This window comes from Pleuronectes platessa, chromosome 1 (assembly GCF_947347685.1).
Source record: "Pleuronectes platessa chromosome 1, fPlePla1.1, whole genome shotgun sequence".
Lineage (NCBI taxonomy): Eukaryota > Metazoa > Chordata > Actinopteri > Pleuronectiformes > Pleuronectidae > Pleuronectes > Pleuronectes platessa.
The window spans coordinates 3475440-3498367 of NC_070626.1; the positions used below are offsets into that span (position 1 = coordinate 3475440).

Sequence of the window (22928 nt, forward strand, 5' to 3'; positions counted from 1 at the left end):
CGATATTCAGGGCAACTCTTAACTTTAATGATTATGTTTTAATCTTCTCTCGGTTCAAGTAAAAATCCTTAATATTTCAGTCAAGTGTATTTTGATAATCAATAATCCTATTGTTTCAGTTTAAAGTAACACTGGCTGGTTTGTGATGCAGAGAAGGAGCAGCTATACTAAGTGTCCGTTTAGTTTTTGCGATGTATTCTTTGCTCTGATTTGACCCCATTTGGTCTCAATATCTTAAATCAATATTGAAACTGCTCAGACTTAACTGAAGTGGTCTTTAATCCAGTCCTGACATGAGAATACAATTTGAATCCAGAAGCAGAGTCACAAGAATACTGCAGAGTGCAAACACACTGAATAGCTACTGAACAACTGCTGGCTATAGCTTTATATATGAGGTTTGATGTCAAACTAAGGATTCTAACTCCGATAGGTTTAACTGTTACATTTAATCTTTTAAAATGATTTCAGCAAGACAAAATAGAACAGCAGTCAAAAGTCAGGTCAGGACCAGAAATACCTCCGCTGAGAATGTTTTCTGACAAAGACATGATGTTCCCGTTTGGAGGGGCATCACTGAGCTGAAGAGGGAGCTGTGTGTCAGATCAGGATGACACACTGTTTCATTCACACGCGTGGTAAACAGTCTGGCGCTCAATTTTTTTTACTTGAGCTGATTTCAATGGGAGTCTCTCAAACTTGTGTTTGACCGATTTTTAAAGTGACTCTCCCTACTGTTGTTCTATATTTGTTGGTTACAAAACATCAACAGGAAACACAACAGTTACATAGTGCAGCAGATCCATCATGCTGAACTACACTGGGTGTGATTTGACTTCAGTTTGTCATACAGGGTAATATTCATAGCTGAGGAGACTGACCTGGCTCCAATCAGAGAGAGGAAGGGTCTCTTGTCCTTGTCATTCGCCTGGGTGGTCTTTACTCCATTATCAAGGATCATTCCAGCCTGGAACATAAAGGATAAGATCTATATGTTGAAAGCAGTAGGTACACATATACTAAACCCACACAATAGAGTTCAATATAAGAAAGGTTAGGTTATTATTATTATCATCATTATCATAGTTAACTGTTGCTACCATCATTAATTACATGTTAAAATCTATAAATATCCTTCAAATTGTTTTCATTATAACAACCAGTCAGACAGAGCTTAAATATGATGGTTACATAGCCCCCCCCCCCTTTTCCTCTGTCTTCCCCACCCATCTCTCCTCTATTTCTGATTTTTCCCTGCTCACCCCAACCTGACGAGGAAGAGGGCCGCCCACATCGGGTTTTACTCAAGGCTTCTTCCAGTTATTGAGGAAGTTTTCTCTCCACAGTCTCCAAAGTGCATTGTGGGAACTGTTGGGTTTCTCTATTCATTTTTAAAGTCTTGACCCTCTATGTTAAGTGCCATGAGATAATGTATATTGTGATTTGGCGCTACACAAATAAAACTGAATTGAATTGAATAGGTCGTCAAGCTGTTTATTGCGACCCATATAATTTATTACAAGGCGATCTCTAGTGGCTGTAGTATTTATAACGGCATCAATGGAAAAAGCCAGGGGACAAAGTTCGCATTAGGGAGGAGGAGGTTATGGAGGATGGATGGGCTGATATACGACGGGAGTTTTATAGGAGACCACTGATTGTTTCCTGTGTGGAACTGATAATCAATGTTTTTTTCTTTTATCCACAACCTTAACCTCATATTTTTTATGTAACCATGACAACAAACATCCTCTATCCTTTAAGAATGTATTTTAACCCACAGTATGATCCATTCTCAAACCTAACCAAGCAGTTCTGTGTCGGCACACAACCACGTCTTTCTTTGCATCTTTATTATTGTCTCCATGGTGATGTTTGCTGATTTGTGAGAGGAGAGACAAATGGTCTGTATGGCCTTATGGATCGGAGGACTGCTGGTTGCAGACTTTATTACCTATGGGTTTCAACAAAACCTTCTCTCTATTTGAAATAAATATAAAAAGAATATGAAAACACTCCCAACTTTCCAACTGTGTCATAGCAATTATTACGTAATGACCGACCTTTTAGTTGTGCTGAAAACATAGTGTTACTTCCTCCTCTCATGCAGGAAGAGAGTGTGAGTGTCAATCTGAAGCTTGTGTATTGGCTTCTTTAACCAATTAATCAGGCTCAGTAGATGAGGACTTACACATAGCTTTTATGATCCTTTCCAGACACACAGTTCAGCATCAGATCTGAATAAGCAGCGGTGGATGAGATCAAATGCATCTGTTCTTATTTATATTATAAGTCTTGACTATCCTACAATTCCATGTCCCTGACAATTTCTGTGGTAGGTTCAATAAAGCTGCAATTAAACCTTGACCTACTGACCTTTTGCTGAAATAATTCCTTACTTGAAAGAGTGTCCTGTATTTTTATCACCTGCCCAAAGCCGGACATACAAGAGCAAACGTATACAGCAAAAGTAAAAAATACCTTTGTGTGCTTGATGTATATGGTGCTATTGTAGTACCTTGCTACATCATAGACTGTACATACAGATGGGTGCTGATGTTCTCAACTTCCTCGTGCAGTACAAAAAGCTCAAATATCCTGGATCCAGGTACTGCCCTCTTGCACATTTGATGTCATTTGGAGCCGGTGCAACTGTATTCTGCGAATGCACGCTCTTGACCAATCGCAAAGGTGGAGGTCTTTTGGGTTCTACACTGTAGATGGCAAACTAGACTGTCTTTTAACTAATTTTAGGGCTCACCTGTCAGCAGCAGCCGACTAGGCTCCAAAGGTGAGCGAAGCAATGTTAAGCGTTAACCTTATCGGACTGTGTGTGCACAAGGGGCAGCAGGGTTTAAATATATATCATATCAAATTCCTTCAAACTTGAATGACACCCCTAATACCTCACTACTTTAAAATCAAGGATAAATATACTAAATCAGTTTTTGTCTCACTTCCAATTTCAAAACCAGGCTGGAAACATTCTATACAACTTCCAAGTAAAATGAAAACAGTAATAACGATAAAAGCCATCCTCAGCCAGTTTGCCGCCTCTAAACCTAAACCCCATCACTGAGCTGCTTCTGTGACTGCCCAACCTTCAGCCCCGACATGACCTTTTCTTTCACAAACATCCTGGGGTGGGAGGTTGACATGAGTTATGCCCCCATTAGGATGATCCAAATTCTAAGCGAAAAAAGGGAAGGAAAGAGAGAGGCAGTAGAGAAAAGAGATCACAGTTGGGGGCAGAGAGAGGAGGGAGATAACAATAACACTTCCTCTCCACCAGCGCCTCATAAATCTCTGCTGGAGCTGTGCTGTGCTTGTTGCCGCAGGCGCCTCTAAACTCTCTCCTGTGCTCTCCATCTCATCCCTCTGCTTTGGCTCGCTCTCCTCTCGCTCTCTCACCTGTCCTCAATTTGTGTTATGCCCACTGCTAACCTATTGCTCTTCCTCTCTTTGTTACAAAGCAGGTCACATGTGACACTGTGAAATCTTTCTCATTTCTATGTTGATTAATTACAGATTTATTAAAAACAAATACTGGAAATAACGATTAAATAATGAATCACTATGCTGTTAAAGCTGCTGGTTTTTAGCCCTGGTAACACATTAGAAAAAACGCACCAATAAACCAGTTCAACATGTAACAACCATTATCAGATCACATAATGTGATCACATAATGACTCATAGTTACAAAGAAGGAAGGAAAAAAACATTGGTTATTCTAGGAAAACGGGCTCTTGTTGTATTGTCATACTTTCTGTGGGATGTTTATTGAACCTGCATCCAAATAATGGTTCAGAGGCCTTTCCACAATTTAATAATGCACTTCCATGAAGTTGGGGACCTCACACGATACAGAAGAATGCACAAAGCTAAAGCACAAACTACCGGTGTTATGGCAAGTTACGTAACACTGGCTGACAATGCTGTCTGCAGCCAGGCTAGTGAGACATAACTGTGCTATGACCAAGACGCCAGCTTCATGTCTGTTTTAAAAAAAAGAGGCAAACAAGTCTGCACGCTCATTCACAGTCCAACGATATACTCTGCATGTTTACCCAATATTGTTCCAGTTAGTTCTTGGACAAACTAACCTCATTCAGGAACAGAGTGTGACAACAGAATGACCCAAAATAAATCAGAACGCTATGTGAAAACATAAATGGGTGAGTAAACCTAAGAAACCCAAACAGTCAACGATACTTCCCCTCAGTGGGGTGTTGGCAACGCAAACAAAAACTGGCCTCCAAATACAGGCCTGAGGAAAAAAACTGTAATTAAATGTAATGTGCATAATAGTTAAGCATCATGCACATTTCTAAAGAAATTCAGCAATATAATTATGTTGTGGATTTGTTTTCTATATATTATCTCAGTATCATCGTCCCGTTAATCACAGGGTCTGTATGTGTGTAACCACTTGGCTTTGTCATTGCTGATGCATGTGGTATGATTGCTAACGACCCACAATTAAATGGTTTCTGTATACTCAAAGGAAAAAAAAATAAAATAAGGAAGCAAAGTTAAATGGGACTTACAACACCTTCTAAAATATGACCAATTATTCTTCCTTTATAAAGAGAATTGGAAATAAAGGCCTGCTTCAAAAAGAAGTCTGCCTCAAATTAAAGCCTCTTATCTTTGCAGTTGAGGTAAATACACATGTCCCTGGTCACAGTTCCTTTTTTTCACCTGCAGCTACGTTCATGCTCAGACTCACCCTGTGGTTGGAATGTGCTCTGTTGTTGATGAACTGGCCCATAGGAGTGTGTTCTGTGTGTCCAGGGGAGTACAGCCCCTCTGAGGGACCGGTGGGCACATGGTGGAAGATGTACCAGAAGCCTGTCTCCTGAGGGTTCACACACACACACACACACACACACGCACACACACGCACACGCACACACATACACACACACACAGTGGTATTTTTTAAGAGAAGCATGCAAATACTCCAGTAAAACGCGCAGCAAATGAACTTCATGAATTGAACAATCCAAAAAGTTTAACAAATAAACAGTAATGTGGTGTGTGAAAAATTCTCTCATAAAGTCTCAAAACTTCATTGATTTATTAAACCTCCAGCTTTTTGCTAATGCCTGAGCTACAGAGGATCTGAAAATAAAGCGTGATTCCTTCATAGCAGGGCAGGCTGTCAAATTAGAAATATCTCCGGCACGAAATTTCTCCAGTCTGAAATGTCATGAAGAAATTGCAGCCAAGACGAACTGTGAAAATCCAGACAAGATCTGGAAGATCAAGAGAACTTTGAGATAAAACTGTGCCGGACAGAGAGGAAAATATAAAAAACCCTACAAACTTAGTGTAAGGGAGCTCAGGATACTGTGGCTGACACAGGAGTTGTGCTTCACTGCTCAATTGTGCAGAACTGATGAGTCATCATAGGGAAACCTTACTTGCTTCCTCATCACAGACATTAACACCATGAAGTCTGGACAGATACGTGTTGATAAACCAGTCAGAGGGAAGCAAGGGTTCTGGACAGATGGAATCTAAACTGAGCTCTTTGAATACAGCCTACAGTGCTTGGAGAAAAAAGCTGCGTTTATTGAAAAGAACATTTAACTGCCTGTGAATCACTTAACTCAGGGGTTGTGCAACAAGGCATGGATAGAGAGGCAACACAATTTCACTAATATGCAAAGATGCAAATTACTTGAGTTACTTGATGAAACACCATTGGAACATTTGTCTGATTTGAACATAACTGAATACTTGTGGATTCATTCAAAGCTCATCAAGAGAACGGAGTCCGAACCCTTGCACATTTTGAATGTCTGTCTTATTCATTTCTGTTTTGGGGGTGCACAACTTTCGAACAGACACAAATAGACAGTTGTTTTAAAAAAAAGGGAAATTGTGGAGCAAATATTCATGTGAGGTTTATTCATATAAAAAGAATATTCACATTTCCAAACACATAACTACAGCCCCGGCTGTACCACTCTGCATGTCAGCCTGCCTGTTTTGTTGTTGTTCTTCGCACGTACATGAATGCAAATGAGAAAAGTTATTACATTAGAGAGAATGAATGAGATTCTATTCTGCCTGCCGTATCCTTGTGAAATCCCAGGAGCATGATCATAATTGGCACTCTATCATAGTGAAAGTGCGGCAGTGCTTCTGTCTGTTGTCTGCTTGATTCTGAAGTTAATAGGAGTATACAGCCATTAATCTGACCTGGCAACGTAGTAATGAGACAGACCTCCACCTAGGGAGATATTGAGAGTGTAGCGTAAGACGGGGAGAGGAGGGTGAGGAGAGTGAAAAGCTGGAGTGAGAAACTCACCTCTGAGCCTGCAGCAGCACAGTTGATGAGGTTGTTATTGGGGTTGGTGATCCAGAAAGTTGAAGTCGCGCTATAAAAGAGGGAGTGTGTTGGGAAGGAAAGAAAGACAAAGAGCATGGTTATTGGATTTCACACTAATAATTTGAACCGGTGATGTAACTGTAAATAAGTGTGAACACTGTCTCTCAGAAGACAGCAGCAGTAACCGAGGCAGCGACTGACAGCAGTGCAGCACACAGATTCTGTTCCATGTAAAAAGATTCAGGGAATATTTAATCTTGATATAATAACTACATAGGTTCCATGACAATTGATATAAATGAGCTCAAGTGTCATAAATACATTGTAAATAAAAACCTTTAAGGCACAACCTTATTGAAAACCTTTTTTTCACAGACAGACGGACACACCAAGTTCTGTGCAGCTCATTAACAAATTAGGTTGCACAGATATTTGTGGTTGTACTGTTGGACTAAATCTTTTTTCTGGGTTCTGGTGCTAAGCAGAGAGCTCTGCTTATTACTGGTATTATTATTCACACTAACTGATCCCATTACAGGTGGAAGGCTATAAGTTAAAGGTTCCGTGTGTATGATTAAGTGACATCTAGTTGTGAAGTGTCATGTTGCAGCTGAGTACCCCTCACATCACCCTCCCATTCCAAACATGACAGAGAACCAGTGGTAGCCTTCAGTTGTCATAAAAACTCAAAAGGTTTTTAGTTTATCTAGTTTGAGTGACTGTAAAAAACATGTTGGCATCCATAGAGAGGACCCGGTCCTGATGTTAATATAAGTATTTAAATATAAAGGGCCCATTGAAAGGTAAAGAACACAATAATTCCTACAGTTTAGATGAAACACACTGTTGAAAACGTCACCAGGATTCTTTTATATTCAATTTCTTCCAATAGATCCCTTTTACTAAATCTTAAATACTGAACCTTTAAGGCATGAATGCTCCAAAGTGCATAGAGGACACATATGTAATGTCAACACTCAGACCACATTGGGAAGTGGTCTGGGACACATGTGACCATATTCTATTGGCTGTGTGAACAAATATTTAAAGAACCATCGACTTCCTCTGAACCAATAGTTCCATAATGGACAAACCGATTTTTACACTTGTGAGTGTTTCACATAGGTTAAATATTTTTTGACCACAATATTTACACCGACCACCATATATTGATATTTTTTTTAGCTATTTCAAATGAGTAAAATCTTATTTTGTAACGATGGACACAACCCATTAATTAGATAAACCCCTCCTGGCTCCTTTCTATCCCTCTCTCTTTCCCTCTCACTCCATCACACACTCTAACACATCAATTACTGACACATCTGTACAGTCAAACTGGTTAAAAATATAATTTGAAGTAAGGTCTTGAAATTCAATGTTAAGTACCTTGAGATAATGTATATTATGATTTGGCGCATTTACAATTAAAATAGAATTGATTTGAATTAATGACATACATGATTATTTGCACTGGTGAAGTGACGTATGATAACAAGTGATCACAGGAGACACATTCTAATGCCAGGAGTAAATCTCAGACAGTTTCTTCTTCTGCAACGTTCAGTCTGCTGTGCTGAATCAACTGCTGAGGGTAGACTCCCCTCCTCTCATGTTTTGCAAATCTCAACAGGAACAATACGCAGGTAATTGCAAGATGAAACGTTTTCAGTGGTGACGCTTTTCTTTTGTATTTTACCTGAGCAAAACCTTTGTGTTCAGATATTATAGAGGTACAATAAGGACAAAAGGCTTTAATGGCATTTATAGTGTTATTGTGATAACTATTGGCCTTATATTTCTTGTTTAGACAAAAATGCAAGTTGATCAAACCCTTATCAAACCACCCTCAACCATCATTTTGACCTATATGTAAACCTCTCCTTTAAGTCATGCAGCCTTAACAAAGATAGCTGGTCGTCTACCCATCAGCCCTTGCAAGTAGCAGCTCAGTTGTTGATGAGAAATAAATTATGGTTGTGGTTGTAATCCAGGTATCAGTCAGCCCCGGTCAAGGTTCAACTGAAGCTCCTTGATGAAGGAAAGAAACTTCAGCAGTGTGACACAGAGTTAAGGTCACACAAACTGAAATCATTCCAACACGCTTAGCTCCCAGCCACCAGGAACTCTCTGCACTCTGACTGCTGCGATCTCAGGCTTTGAAATATGGAATTGGCTCAAGGGCAGGAAACATTTCTTTAGCTAATTGAGTTTCCATCAAGAGCAAATATTTGGCAAAGTTTTAATGATGACAGCTTTACTCTTCACCATAAGAACTTATTTTGCTTCTACTTTAACGAAATTGGTCCCTTTAAAAAAATTGAAGCCAAGAAAAGTTGGTACACCTGAATATAAACCACAGTCATGAGTTTCAAAAACAGAATGCTGACCGATGGACTTCTATGGGGTTAGTTCAACCAAAATGACAGAATAGCCTTTAGTGAACAGCTGGTAATATTATCTCTCTAAGTGCAGACAGCTGTGGTTTTACTTACCCAGGTTGTTAAACATCTGCCTCCACCCAAGTTAAGTGGAGGTGGATGGTTTTCACACCTTTGAAACATTTAACTTTTCCACAATGACAACATTTCTCTGCTTTCATACTTAATGCAGAGGGTCACATTATTCTCAAACAGACTAGATCATATGATATGTTTCCCCACCACAATGGAAATCAAAGGTGTTTTCAGTTTTGAGTGAAATGCCAGCTGCCATGGAGACTGAAGATATTTGATACTGTTTAAACAATGTGATAATAGTGGAAGGCATTCATGGTGTTTCACACATGAAAAGTGATAGAAATAAATATATGAATGAAGAGTGTGGAAAAGAGAGGTAAGTTCAAACTCTGGCTCCTTTCTCACCTCAACAACACACAGTTCAGAAGGAGCTCACTGACAGCCGAGGACTGTTGTTTGCAGCGGGGATGCGGCCGGGCTCTCCTCGGCAGCAGCCTGAGCCAAAGCCTTGATGTTCCGCCTGGTTTTGTTGGCGAACTCAACCAAACCGAACCTCAAATATGCTGACCTCCACAAGTCAGATAGTATTCTGGCAGCAGCAGACATTATGATTGTCCATATTTCTGTCTCTGATATTGTATTCATGAGGACAGAAAATGATCTTAACTCAAGGTCCATGTCGCTTGGTTTTCATGTGCATCTCACTGTATTCATCAGCAGGTACAAGTGTTACTGTGAAAAAATGTACTTACATGGGGTAGATCAGTGGATCCCAAACTTTTTACAGTCACGTACCCCTTCAGACATTCAATCTCCAGCTACGTACCCCCCGCAGCGCGTGCGATAGGACACGAAAGATGTTGAGCTATGCAAAACGCAAATCAAATATTTCCCCGCATACCCCCTGAACCACTTCGCGTACCCCTGGGGGTACACGTACCCCAGTTTGGGAACCAATGGGGTAGATGATAACCCTCCTGTGCTAACATTGGTCGTTAAATACTATATAAGGTCCGTGCTGGTTCACTGATATTTGTAATGATGCCAATCACCACTCCAGTTTCCAAACATTGCACAATAACAACTAAATTAAGTCCACCCACTGATGAAGACCCTTCATGTGTTTCAATTCAGGGGCTGCATCCTTAGGCATCAGCATTGAAGACGGTCACATTGACCACAGTCACTTACTAACTTACTTACTAACAGTGTGCTTTAGTGATGCACTCTTTTTCAAAGAGGTAATGGTGCTTGCAGGGGATTAGACATCCAAGGCTTGAGTATCACACTTCAACTCAACTGAACACCTAAGGCTACACATTGTTTAAAAAAAAAATCAGCATTAAACCTTCCTTATACTGTACTTACATCAGTCCTTTGACTTTTTGATTTAGCACTTTTTTGTACATTTCTTGATTTCTAAATAAAACACACACACACATACACACGCACACACACACACACACAAACACACACACAGACACACACACACACACACAGACAGACAGACACACACCTATGATGTATACGTCATGAATGTGGAAAATAGGTTTCTTTTTGTGTGTATTGCATGAGGCATAATAAGAAAATCATTAACAGATCAAAGTACGTGAGAAAAAGCTGCTTAAGTAATGAAATGAATAGAAGTGTCAGTTATGCAGTTTAGCACCACAGCAGCTTAGAACATGGCTGCACCTTAAACCTCTCCCATCTCCACATGTCCCCCTCCCCTTTCTACTGCCTCTCACTGGATCTTTGTTCACCTCTGCCTCTCTACTAAACCCCTCCTCACTTGGCTGCTGCTGCTGTTGTACGATTTGTGGAAATGTGTTGGTAAACTACATAATCAAGTGCACAATAATATGTGTTTTCTTTAAACCATAGCCACAAGACCCAATCTAAATCTTTCAATAGTTGTGGTGTACAGATATTGCAGAGGTAAGTCTTCCTTTAATGTTCATGAACAATGAACATTAAAGTAAGACTTACCCTGCAGCCCACTGAGGCTATTCCCTTGACTTTGCTAGTTTAGTATCTTGGTGCACTCCGGTAGGAGGAAAGAGACAAACTAATATAACAATAACAATAACAATAACAATAATAATAATAATAATATAAAAATAGTGATTTTGATCAAACTTGTATAGTTAAAAATGTATCACTAGGGTGGGACATACAATGGGATCCATGTATGATGACTAAATTGTCTTACTATGCACAGCTTTAATGATTGAGATATCCTTAAGTATCTACGAATCAGGAGTTATCAAGATGTTAAATGAAACCACATGGTGGTGCTAGAGGAGACATCAGAGGGCCACTAAAGTCATGAGGACACTGTGAATCGTGGATTTATAACCAATGTTGGTAATGGGGGTGTCACCACAATCCCTGAATTCACCTTGTGTGAAAATCAATGTCTGCACAAACTATAAATACATCAGTTGACATGATGCGTCTGGACAAACTGATATTACTGTTTCAAGGAACAGTCCATTGCTAATGATTTCTCAAGTAACAGCGTAGAGGCCTCAAAATCTTTGCAAAGGCAGAATCTTTTCGGCATCGTAAAATGTTGAACCTTGAAACATGTTACCATTAGGCAAATAAAAATGCTTTAGAAAGTTAAATTTTAAAGAATCATTTAGTTTGGCTCATATTAACTGAGGCATTTGGCCTGGCTCGACTTCACCAATAAAACAAGCGAGAGGGAGACAGCAGCCAGATCCAAGTTGGTTTAGGAAGATGAGAATGGACACAGTGTCATTTACTGTTATGTGCTTGTTTAAATGAAATTCAATGCTGTTCTATCACTGCCCATATCAAAGGCGAGCTAGTTTCAATAACCTTATACGCATTTATTTTTTCAGTGAAACATAACACATGGGACATCAGATTCAACTAACTAGTTCAATCACATTTCACAATGGTGATTCAAGGGGTCTCACAGAAACTTAAAATATCACTCGAGAGCAAAATAAATCTTGTCCTCAGCTCCCTTGCTGCCATGGAGATGCCAGATTTGTTAAACTATTATCTCATGTTTGTTCGCCACTGAGTTCTTTTCCATGATGGCCTCAGCTGATGAGGTGTGTTGAATACTTTACTGAGACAGTATTAAACAAACTGGATGGTTGTATTTTCAAACTTCACTTAACAGTGCTTCAAGGTGCTTCCAGACACTTTTATGTTGCTCTGCACTTGGTCACACACTTTGTTGCTCTGATTGGTTGGTTGGGGCCGTTGATGAATAAAAAAAATGAACCAAGAGGTTCCAGACCCATTTGCAAAGGTCTGGCCATGCCAAGCTATATCACTGTGCAATTCTTGTAACCTCATTTTCAATGGCTATAGCAGATTTCTCCTCAATATTCTATTTATATTGCCCTCACACTACAAGGATATAAAGTCATATATATCAAACATTTTTGATTTATCGATTTGAAATCAGGAAAATCCAATCCAGTCGGTGACTTGAGATTGTAACTGTGGACCTCTCGTACATCATGATCATTTAGATAGATCATTTGTTCAGCTCAGCCTCAAATTAGGAATGCCCCCATGATTTTTAGGAGGAACAAATCGGACCCAGCATCTACTCATTTATCTTCTAGTGTGGGGCCAGATTTAGGTTTATTGTGACACTCAGACTGCACATGGTAGAATAACTGAATGAAAACATGTTCTGCTGTTTATTCAATCAGGTAAGTCGGTGTAGCAGTGCAGGTCTACTTGGACTTGAAAATAACAACTTGTCTGTATGTGTGTGTGTGTGTGTGTGTGTGTGTGTGTGCGTGTGTGTGTGTATGCACATGTGCACATGTATTAATGTAGACCTTGTTCAGATAGGAAATAACACAACCAACTGCCTTACCTCTGACGGACATGACTTTGAAGGATTATTTGCAAATGCCTGCTCAAGGACACACACCTACAAACAGACAGACAGACACCTACAGACAGACAGACACAGACACAGACACAGACACACACAAACACACACACACACACACACACACACACACACACATACTTTAAATCAGCAAATCATTTAGGCCCAGCACATTCATCTGGCTTGGTTTAAATGACAGCTCTCATCCTCCTCAGCCCACATGTCCCCTGCCCCTGGCAATCCTGACTAAAATGTATTGTTCTCTTCTGAGGATTTAACGCCAACACACTCACACACACACACATGCACACACACACACACACACACACACACACACACACACACACACACACACACACACACACACACACACACACACACACACACATACACACACACACACACACACACGAACAGAGCTCAATAATTATGGTAGAGGAGACAGAAGAGGCCATAAGGGAGCATGAAAAGCTGACATAGCGGAAATTAATCATCATAAATCTTACAATGGGGAACAATGTTAGTGCAATCAAGTTTGATTAAATGAGAATTTTTGAATGACAGTAACAAATACATTGGTATTTCAAAATCATTACCGAATACAATGATCGAGACAAATTGAGCAAAAAGCATCATTAGAAGTATAATGCATTGTGTATTACCAGGCTGCTATAAATGCATAAATTAGAAAAGGAAAGAGGAGAGGAAAACAAGCTAAATCCTTCCAGTACTTTCATGCTGCAGAGCAGGTGGATGACTCCATATCAGGGAAAGCCAGTGCCATTCTGCACCCCTAACCTTGGCCTTTATGCTCTGCAGCTGAAGGCGCAGGCAGTTAGGTGAGATAAAAAGGCATGTGACCTGGATTAAACTGCTTTATATGCTGAGCTGCATCTTTATGCTTAAAATGTAATTTGCAAGGGGGGAACAGGCTAGCTGCTGGTAAGCGTGATGTGTGTCTTCAAGTGTTTGGATATATACACACATTGGAGACAAGGCATTGCAGCACAGAGCAGCCACATTTTCTTGAAGTTAAGACACACACAGGAATTTAACAGACCACCTAAGAACAATGGAGGATTATGGACTTGATTATATTGAGTAAACTGTTGAGGCTGTGTAATGCACGTAGGTCACTCTCACATCTGATGCTAAAACTATTTCAGATTCTCCTTCATCTATATTGTATTCTTCCTTATTCATTCTCATCAACCTTGTTGTGCCCTTGTCAATTTCCTAACTGTTTCTGTGTGATTATAACACGCGTGTGACCTTGCTACTCTTAAGATGTGTTTTCCTTTGCTCTCTACTTGCTGTGTGCTTTGTTCTTTTTTTCTTACATTTTCTAATTTCCTGAATACTCCAAAACATTCCTCCAAGGAGAGCTATTACCAGCACTGGCTTTGACGAAAACATAGGAGACCGGAAAAGTTTACCCTCAGGACCCAGGAAAGTTTCAGAGCCCTGCCACAGACGGTTGCCTGAGAAAACGATACCTCCCCTCCCTTCTTGCTGAACTGAACGCACCAGCTGTGCCATGCTCAGTAAGAAAATCACAGAGCTTGAAGAAAGAATTCCTCGACTCTGCCAAATACACAAGGAGGATAAAAAATAGGTTAAATTATCCAGTAGTGCTGCAGTTCCCGTAAACTTTTAGTGAAGCTCTGGAGCACTGAGAAAATGGGATGGGCTAGCCACCTTACTTAATAAGAAACACATAACAGTGGTCATATGGAAACTTGTGTATGTTCTGTGTGTTAGTTTAGATCCCCCCTTACAAGCAATAATAGCAATCGTCTTCTGTTATAAGGATTTTAATAATCATATTGACAATCCCAATGATGGTTCTAGTGCAAATGCACTCGCTTACATCCTGTATAACGTTAGACGTTTCCTGCATGTGAAAGACTCAACACATAATAAGGAGCATATTTTAGTCCTAATTATTTCCAAAGGTCTCCACATTTCTGATGTTGTGGCAGTAATGTCAGGTGTTGTCCCAAAAGGGCAACACCAGCCGTGCCTGTGTGTTTCTTCAACAAAACAAAGGTAACAGAAAGCTTTAACTAAATTACCTAAAAAGATGTAACCAGGCTTCTACACTCACAAAATATCTGCCTTCACTTCATGTCAATGATCTGGTAAGAAGAAAGCATCATGGACAGATGGCACACTGTAAAAGTTCATACAAAGAGACAGTAGACAGGCAGAATGCAAAGGGTGAAACACTCTTTGTGTCATCTCTAAAACTTAGAACTGAAGTTATTAATAAATTATTATTTACCCTTTCACCTTACTTACTGGTGAAAAAGTCAAACAAATTTAGAATTCTAAACTGAGACTATACATCTTGAGCAAAATGGCTATGTTGCCTGCGCCTCCACCTACAAGCATGTATTTAGATGTATTTAACTGCAAAGCATCAGGTGTACTACTGAGTCAACAGTTCAATAGCTGGATTTTACCCAGACAACAGACCTGAGAATGCACTTGTTTAAGTTGCAAAAAATATTCATGAGCAGTAATTACAAAGATTTCTGTCTCTTAAATATTGTAAGTTCTGCAATCAACATGCATAAGATACTATCTGTCACAAATTCACCTTCTTATTAATATTTTCAGTTTGTCTGTTAAGTTTTGTTTACTAATTCTATTCTCTTTCCAGGACTCTGCCACTCCCCTCCTGCTCTGCACCTTCCTCATTCCTCTGATCCCTTCACCGGCTCCACCCACAGACGCACCTGTCTTCACTTCCCTCATTAGTCTCCCCTCTATATCTGCATGCCTGTTCCCCTTGCCCTCTGCCAGATCGTTTAGTGTGTTCGTGCCTAATCTTTCCAGCGTTACTTTCCTGATTCCCTTACTGCCTGACCTCCTTCGTGACCTGCCTGCCTTTGCCTTGGACTCCTCTTCTGCCTGCCCCTTGTCGATTTTGTTTGCCTTGGACTGATTTCCTGGCTCCTGACCCCTGCTCTGTCTTCACTGGATTGTCTCTGGCCTGCTCCCTCTTGGATTTGTGTTGCATCGGACTGACTGCCTGGTATCTGACCCCTGCTTCGTTCAATAAACCAAGAACTCTGCTAATTCCTTCTCTGCCTCATTGTCGTAGCTTTTGGGTTCATGCCTGTCATTCTGCCGGCCCTGACTCTATCAGAGAAAATGGACAAATGGGTGTGTCTTTCTGGCACTTTGTTTAATTGGTTCAATCATATTTACAAGTCAGGAATGATATTGTGTCAATTGAATGAATCATGACTGATACATTGATACACTGAGCAAAGACCAATTACATGTGGAGGTTCTCCAGGGTCCATTCTCAAGCTTGTTGTATATATGATCAACATCTCATTTTAAGTAGAACCTTATTGTCCCATTTATTTCCCTCCATGTCACTAATTAAGTGCCTCGAGATGATGTGTGTTGTGATTTGAAATGAAAAATTAATTACTGTTCCTAACCATCAATGTCACTGTGAAGCACTTAAAATTGTCTTGTTTTCTTTTGAATGTATTTTAATGTCTCCGATGTATTATTTGTGATGTACTTCCTAGCCTTTGCCTAATCTCTAAATTTAGGCTGCATAAATAAACTTGCCCTGAGGAGAAGTTATTATAAAAATGCCAGTTATTTAGATTTGATCTTTTGTTTATATGCACTTTCAAGATTAAGTGATTGAATTGGAAGAAAGCCACAATCCCTGTGTAAAACGTGTAGAGCCACATTCTAAACTTCAGCAAAAAACTAATAGCAGGCTTCAACAGTCTGAGAATGTCAAGCTGCTCAAGCGAGTCATAGAATTTTTGGAGGAAAATCTGTTTTCTGCTGCTCTTCCACCATAACCGCTCAGCAAGGAAAACCGTCTAAGAAAACACAAAAGAGGAACTTTGCACTACAAAGAGTGCTCCATAAGATGCTGACTTGATTTTATTAACCCAGAGAGCTGAAGCCTCATAATAAACTTTGGAAATTATAGGGGTTCATCATAGTGGAGTGGTCCCAACAAAAATTAGCTACATAGTGAGGAAGAAAACCAAAAGAAGCATCATGACTGTTTGGCATGCTAGAGAAAGTTACTAGCTTAGGGCAATCAACAAGATAACTGTCTGTAATGGGAGGCAGAGTTAGCCTGGATGCCAGACGAACTTAGCCCCGCCCACAACATTTTTGGTCGGGCAGTTCGGTCTGGAGTCGCTCCGTTGAGGAAAAATTATGGCCCGACCGGGCCAATCAGATTGTCAGGGCGGGCTTTATACGATGATTGACAGATGATCAACGGTAACGTAATCAGCCACGTCATCAAAGTGCCCTTGGGTTGAATTCGTTTTCAACAAACATGCCTGCCGCTGGCGAGCTGAGATGTGTAGATGCTGCCATTGAGTCTGTTTTAGAAGACATCGACAGCGCATTCATTTTGAAAGAGGAACACAGAACGTGGAGGCGACGCCAAAGCACCGCGCTAATCCCTATCGCCCCGGCGCTTGGCTGTTCACAACGGACACTGAAGTGACGCTGAACCGCCGGGCAGCGCTAATAATATCACCCGTTGATCCAGTAGATCGCTGCACGGCTTTGTGCCAGTCACACCGGAGGCTGAAGCACCACGCTGCGCCAAGGCTGCCTCGCGGTGCTTCAGCCTCCGGTGTGACCGGCACAAAGTTTTAACATGGGAGTGGATGGGAGCCAGCTGTTATTTAAGGCTTGGCACTGCGCTGAAGCATCCGGTGTGAACCCGGCGTTAGTAAATAACTCACAATGCGTTGCTTAGCATACGTCACATACTACGTTGCTCTGATTGGTTGTAGGTCTATCCAATTGAGCGAAGAAGAATTTTACTTCCTGGTCAGTTGAAACACGCCCCATAATCACAGCCCAATGGAGCGGTCTCAGACTCACATTCTGACTAGAATTGTGAGTCTGACAACGTCAGGCTAAGGCAGAGTAGGAGACACTTGAGTTACCCGAGCTTTTCAAAGTTTCCCTGGAGACTAGTGGCAACAGGGCCCGCGGCTTCCTGCTGTGGATTGAAGGTGAGCAGCTGGAAAAGGCAAACCAGTGTCCTAAGCATGGTCAGGGTATGAGCCCATCTGTTCGATAGTCTCAAGTTTCTAGTGGGGATTGATTCGGCTGCATTAGGTAGAGTTAGAGTTCACTGGATACCTGTTTACACTCAAGCAAAATCAACAAACACATTTCAGAAACTAGACGAAACATTTCTGAATCCCATGGAATATCTTATTTCTTTTCAGAAGCAAATGCAAACGTAATTCAATCGCTGTGACTAAGCACTTCAGGAAAATCACTATTCATGCCTTTACAACAAGCATGTAAACTGTCTGAGTGAGAGTTACAAGTAATGTCTGGTACTTCCTTGTCCCATATAGAAAGTTTGAACTAATGTTATCAAGTTTTCAGTGTGGGGCAGAAGTTGCAATGGACAGGACTAACATTACATTGAAATAACCAATGTAAACACACTGTGCATTGATCAATAGATCAATCTGTCAATTCTGCAGTTGTCACTAATTGGTTGATAATGGCTGTTAATATGATCGTGTTATTGGATATTGTTTGTCACTGTAATAACATTGGTTGGCTGCTGACCTAACCCTAACATTTGTCGTAGTGAGTAGTGTCACAATTCCAAGGGGAAGATTTTCTAGCCCTCTCCCCTGTGTTTTCGTCTGGAGGGGTAGACATCCAGCGAAGGGCACTTCATGTGTAGGGGTAGGGCCATGGGAGAGGGATTGGGACAGATCTGACTTTGTTACGGCTGAGAAAGCAGACAGCACCAGTCTTCTAATACAGAAGTACCTTGGCTATCAATACTGGTTCATTATGTTGTGAATGGCCATCCCACCAGATGGCTTAATATTTTGTCTCTATCTGAACCGTGCACTGCATGGGAGCATGTTGGAGCTAGACAACCCCGTTGAGATTACAGTATTATAGTTAACATGGTGCTAGAACTTTTGGGCCATATTCTATCAAATGAATGCTCCTCATCTGGAGGGAATAAATATAATACAATTTGATTATCCTGTATGGACATGGGGTTGTTAGTGAATGTATTCTGTGTTGTGTTAAAGCAGTCCTCTTAAATTGACAATTTTATTGTCTTCACGTTAAGTAAAAACAATCTTATGAGTGGTTGTGTACCTCCTATCCTGTTAGACATGGGGAGGGATTGACATACAAATCCTGAAGCTCCCCTGCCATATCTGCATAGTCACTCATGGCTTATAATTGAGCTAAGCAATCTTTAATCAACAAATGGCTTAGAGAGAACCTGCATACTTGCAGATGTAAAACTGGGGTTGGATGCAGATTCAGCCTCAGATCTCTTATTACTGCAGTCCTCCAAGGAAGACACGCATTATTCATACCAAACATTGTGTGGGCTTATCCTCCGTACATTTAAATCTCATATAAACAGTACGTCAATGCTGAGAGGAGATGAGTCAGAAACCTCTGACTTATTTCATGAGGTGGCACTGATGGATTTCAGATCACATAACGGGCTAAAATAAAGCCATGAATGCCAAGTAAGTCAAAATACATATATGTTCATAATTATGCCTATGTATAGAGTTAGGAGAGAAATAAAAACCAATATGTAAATTCCAAATCAATACCAAATGTATCAAAGTATGTGGCACTGTTTTTTCTACTGATGTTTAAATTGCTGGAGATGTGAGTCCTACAGACTGAAGAGGGCAGCATACAAACCCTGTTTTCCAGTCTGGTGTGAAATGCAAGGGGAAAACTAAATGAAGGCAGACACAGTAACAATCACAACACCTGGTGGCAAGTCCAGGTGCAGCAGCAGGTCTACTGCAACAGTATGCAAACAGTGTCTCCGAGCATTTCTAAACTAAAAAAGCAACCACTTGCAGCTCAAAGCAAGACATCTGGATCTCAGAGTGCCATTATAGTTTGTGTATTGTGTGTGTGTGTGTGTGTGTGTGTGTGTGTGTGTGTGTGTGTGTGTGTGTCTTTTCTGGTAGCTGCACATTAAAAAAAGGTTTAAATTTTCCAGCAGCCTGTCTGGTAACATGTAATAGGTTATGGCTGCGACATGAGGGTGGGGTCATACATAAACAGCTCAGGTTGACAGTTGCTAGTTTCCCTAGCAACCGTCTGGTGCACGGTGATGTTGTGATCAGGGTTGTCATGTCGTCCACCTACCACCCATTTGAAGCTTTAATAATCCCCTCCATCACCATAGTGAACTCTAGTGGGGAGATGGGGCAGACAGTCATGATGCCCACTTTGAGAAGCTGCCCTATTGTGGTAAAATCTGGTGTTGTGAAGCAGAATTACAGATCTTCGAAGAAATTTGTGATGTGCTGTGGTACTTTGAAGAAGTCGAAAGCATCCCAGATGACACGTGTGATTCTGGCCCAAATGTATAAGTGAGATCAAGGGAACCCTGGAATATCACCTTTTTGGGCCGATGGATCCAGCAGCTTATTTTTTACAAGAGAGCTTGTCAGGCTTTGGGCTGTGACGCTAAAGAAGATCTTGCCTTCTACACTGAAGAGACTGACAGGCCGAAATTGGCTGATGTTCGAGGATTCTTCCTTTTTTGGAATCAGTACTCCTCCCGCTCTTGAAATGATGAATGGGAATCAAATAGAGAAGTAGATGTGGGATGATCTGATTCTTCATCATAACATCATCCTGAAATACTGGAGGTTGTCTATATGATGGTTTGGTTTCCAATACATGACAAATAAGGAGTCCCTAACTTCTTCTCATTATTTTTCCATTTCACTGTCAAGTCAGGGAGGATTTCAAAACTACAAGTTTCAATAATGTATTATAAGGTAAATATGTATCACTTTCCCCAGCCTTATCCTGCACTGTGCAGCCAATATTTTTCAAAATCGTACAGATGTAATAACCTGAAATACCTTTGATAGGGAATCTGATAACGCAAACCAAATTTAAAGTTGTAAGCAGAGCCTCAGTCAGTGTTTTATAAATCTGAATTCTGATTTTTATCATGAAGTACATCAAATATTACTATTAGTGGAAAGGGTAGTGACATGTGTCGCTCCTGCGGAGGTTACTTTTGAGTGGAAAATGTCTGAAGCCAACATTGTCTTCTAGAAATTATGTTTACTTACTATAGCAACTACAGAATCCCTACAGAAGAAAACTTAATTGAAATTTCATTAAGTTTTCCATTAACCTAATGTGGATGTGTTAATCAACATATTTGGCAAGCACATTGGCTGTTGTCGTTCTTTTGTATAATTGCCAGATGTTTGAATCATAGTATGCTTGAGTTTTAAAGTTCTGTTTTTACTTTGTTTGTTATTACTTTGATATGTGTGAATACAGGTTGTTTAACAGACCACTAGCTGACCTTTACAATGTTGGCGGATAATTGAAAATGCAATCTACATTTTAATGGGTGAGAATTAATTGAAGGTGCTGCATTACTCATAATCATAAATGTCACAAACACAGACGGACTGTAACAAAAATGCACTAAGAGTCAAACTTAAAGGGGACATATTATGAAAATTCCACTTTTATAGTGCTTCTACACGTTAATTTGTGTATCTGGCATGTCTACCGTCCCAAGAACTCTGGAAAAAAACAACTCCCGCGATTTGTTGTGGTTCCTCTATGTCAGAAACTATACGCTAGAGTGCGTCGAATGGGATTACGACCCAAAAATACGTTATGTTCCAACCATGCCCATGTAGGGAGTCTCCCTACATGGCCTTGGACCACCCCCCACCATAATCTCACCGGCTCTGGGGAGAGACGGCCCGGCTCCCCGAGCTAATGCGAGCTAAAGACAGGCTAAAAAGGGTGCTGTTTTAAATGATCCTTGTGGTATTTTGACCAAAATGTGTTACAGACATTTCATTAAGACCCCAAGGAACCATATCAACTGTGGTAAAATGGGCATACGATGGGTCCTTTAAGTGTGTGTGTGTCTGTGTGTGTGTGTGTGTGTGTGTGTGTGTGTGTGTGTGTGTGTGTCTGTTCCTGACAAACTAAAAGAGAGAGAGAGGGAAAGCTTCAACTCTAGATCACTAGTGACTTCCATTTTGTTTTTTACAGTGTGACATTCTTTTCCACAAGAAGCTTCTGTCTCTGCTAATTATTTGTTTCTTGTATCTTTGAGCCGTTAGAGAAAATCATGTGTTTGTTTGTTGGCTTTTCTGGCTGGTCGCTCTGATTCAAACGGAACTTGCACCTCCAAGAGTTTCACTGCTTTCTCTCTGTTTGCATGTGAATGTGCCTTGTTCCACAGTGACATCTTCGTTCATTTTATAGCTTCAGCTGAAGAAAAATTGGGCCATTTCACATAATTATTCCAACTTGTGAAAAGTGCAGTGGCAGAGAAAAAGTGACTCTGTAGGAACAGTACTCATGTGCTAAGAGATTTGGAGTGATAGTGCTTGAGCTTAAAGCATTATGAATTTTCATGGTACAATGACTTGTAACAGGGAGAGTGGTGCCTTTTTTATCCCCCAAATATCAAAAGGCTGCAGTTCTCTACCTGATCTACATTTTAAAAAATGGTTTAAAAGCTCTGCTCCTGGGGTATTGGACACATTCTATATTATCTCTAAAGACAAACCAGTGTGAGAAAACAGATTTCCAAACTGTGGCTATAGACCACTTATATTATGTTATAAGTGTTGTGTCAGTCTCTACATCAGACGAGACTCATTTATTATGGCTGCACTGCTCCATTAAATACAATATTCTTAATGTGTTTTGCATCATTACCAGACTTCAGCATGACACAAAGGGTTGTAACACCACTTAGCAGATCTATGGGAGACTGGACAGAGGTCATATGTTCTTACCTGCAGTCTTGGCGTGGGTTGGCCACATATCCTGGGTACGCTCCGTCAGTGATGTCACGGCACATTTTGCTGTCTCTGTCTGAAGGCAGCAGCGTCCCTGCTCGAACCATCAGACCCAGACAGTGGTCAAACGTGTTCCTCTCCTCTGGACCATCCTCCATGAAAAAACAGTGGCCTAGTGTGTCATAGCCCACCACATCCTTTACCTGTGGGCGACAAAGACATTGAATATCCCTGATCATGGGCTGACAGTTGCACTATTGCATGGCTTCCCTCCCCATTCTAACCAAAGAAGAGAATGCAAACAACGAGTAAGTTGCTAGGGATCGAACAACCGACCCTGTGGTTAGTGGACGACCTTGTCTACCTACTGAGTCACAGCAGACTATCAGCATGATT

General features: G+C 40.7%; 1 protein-coding gene across 3 annotated transcripts in view; it reads right to left on the reverse strand.

The window, feature by feature from the left end:
* cemip (cell migration inducing hyaluronidase 1) overlaps nt 1-22928 on the reverse strand; it is a 146690-nt gene that overhangs the window by 16552 nt on the left and 107210 nt on the right. For all 3 annotated transcript variants that reach the window (XM_053419120.1, XM_053419130.1, XM_053419139.1), the window contains exons 14-17: nt 22530-22735; nt 6322-6391; nt 4732-4860; nt 882-967 (exon numbers count right to left, since the gene is read on the reverse strand). In XM_053419120.1, the coding sequence (XP_053275095.1) occupies nt 882-967; nt 4732-4860; nt 6322-6391; nt 22530-22735 (491 nt within the window). The remainder of the gene's footprint in view (nt 1-881; nt 968-4731; nt 4861-6321; nt 6392-22529; nt 22736-22928) is intronic.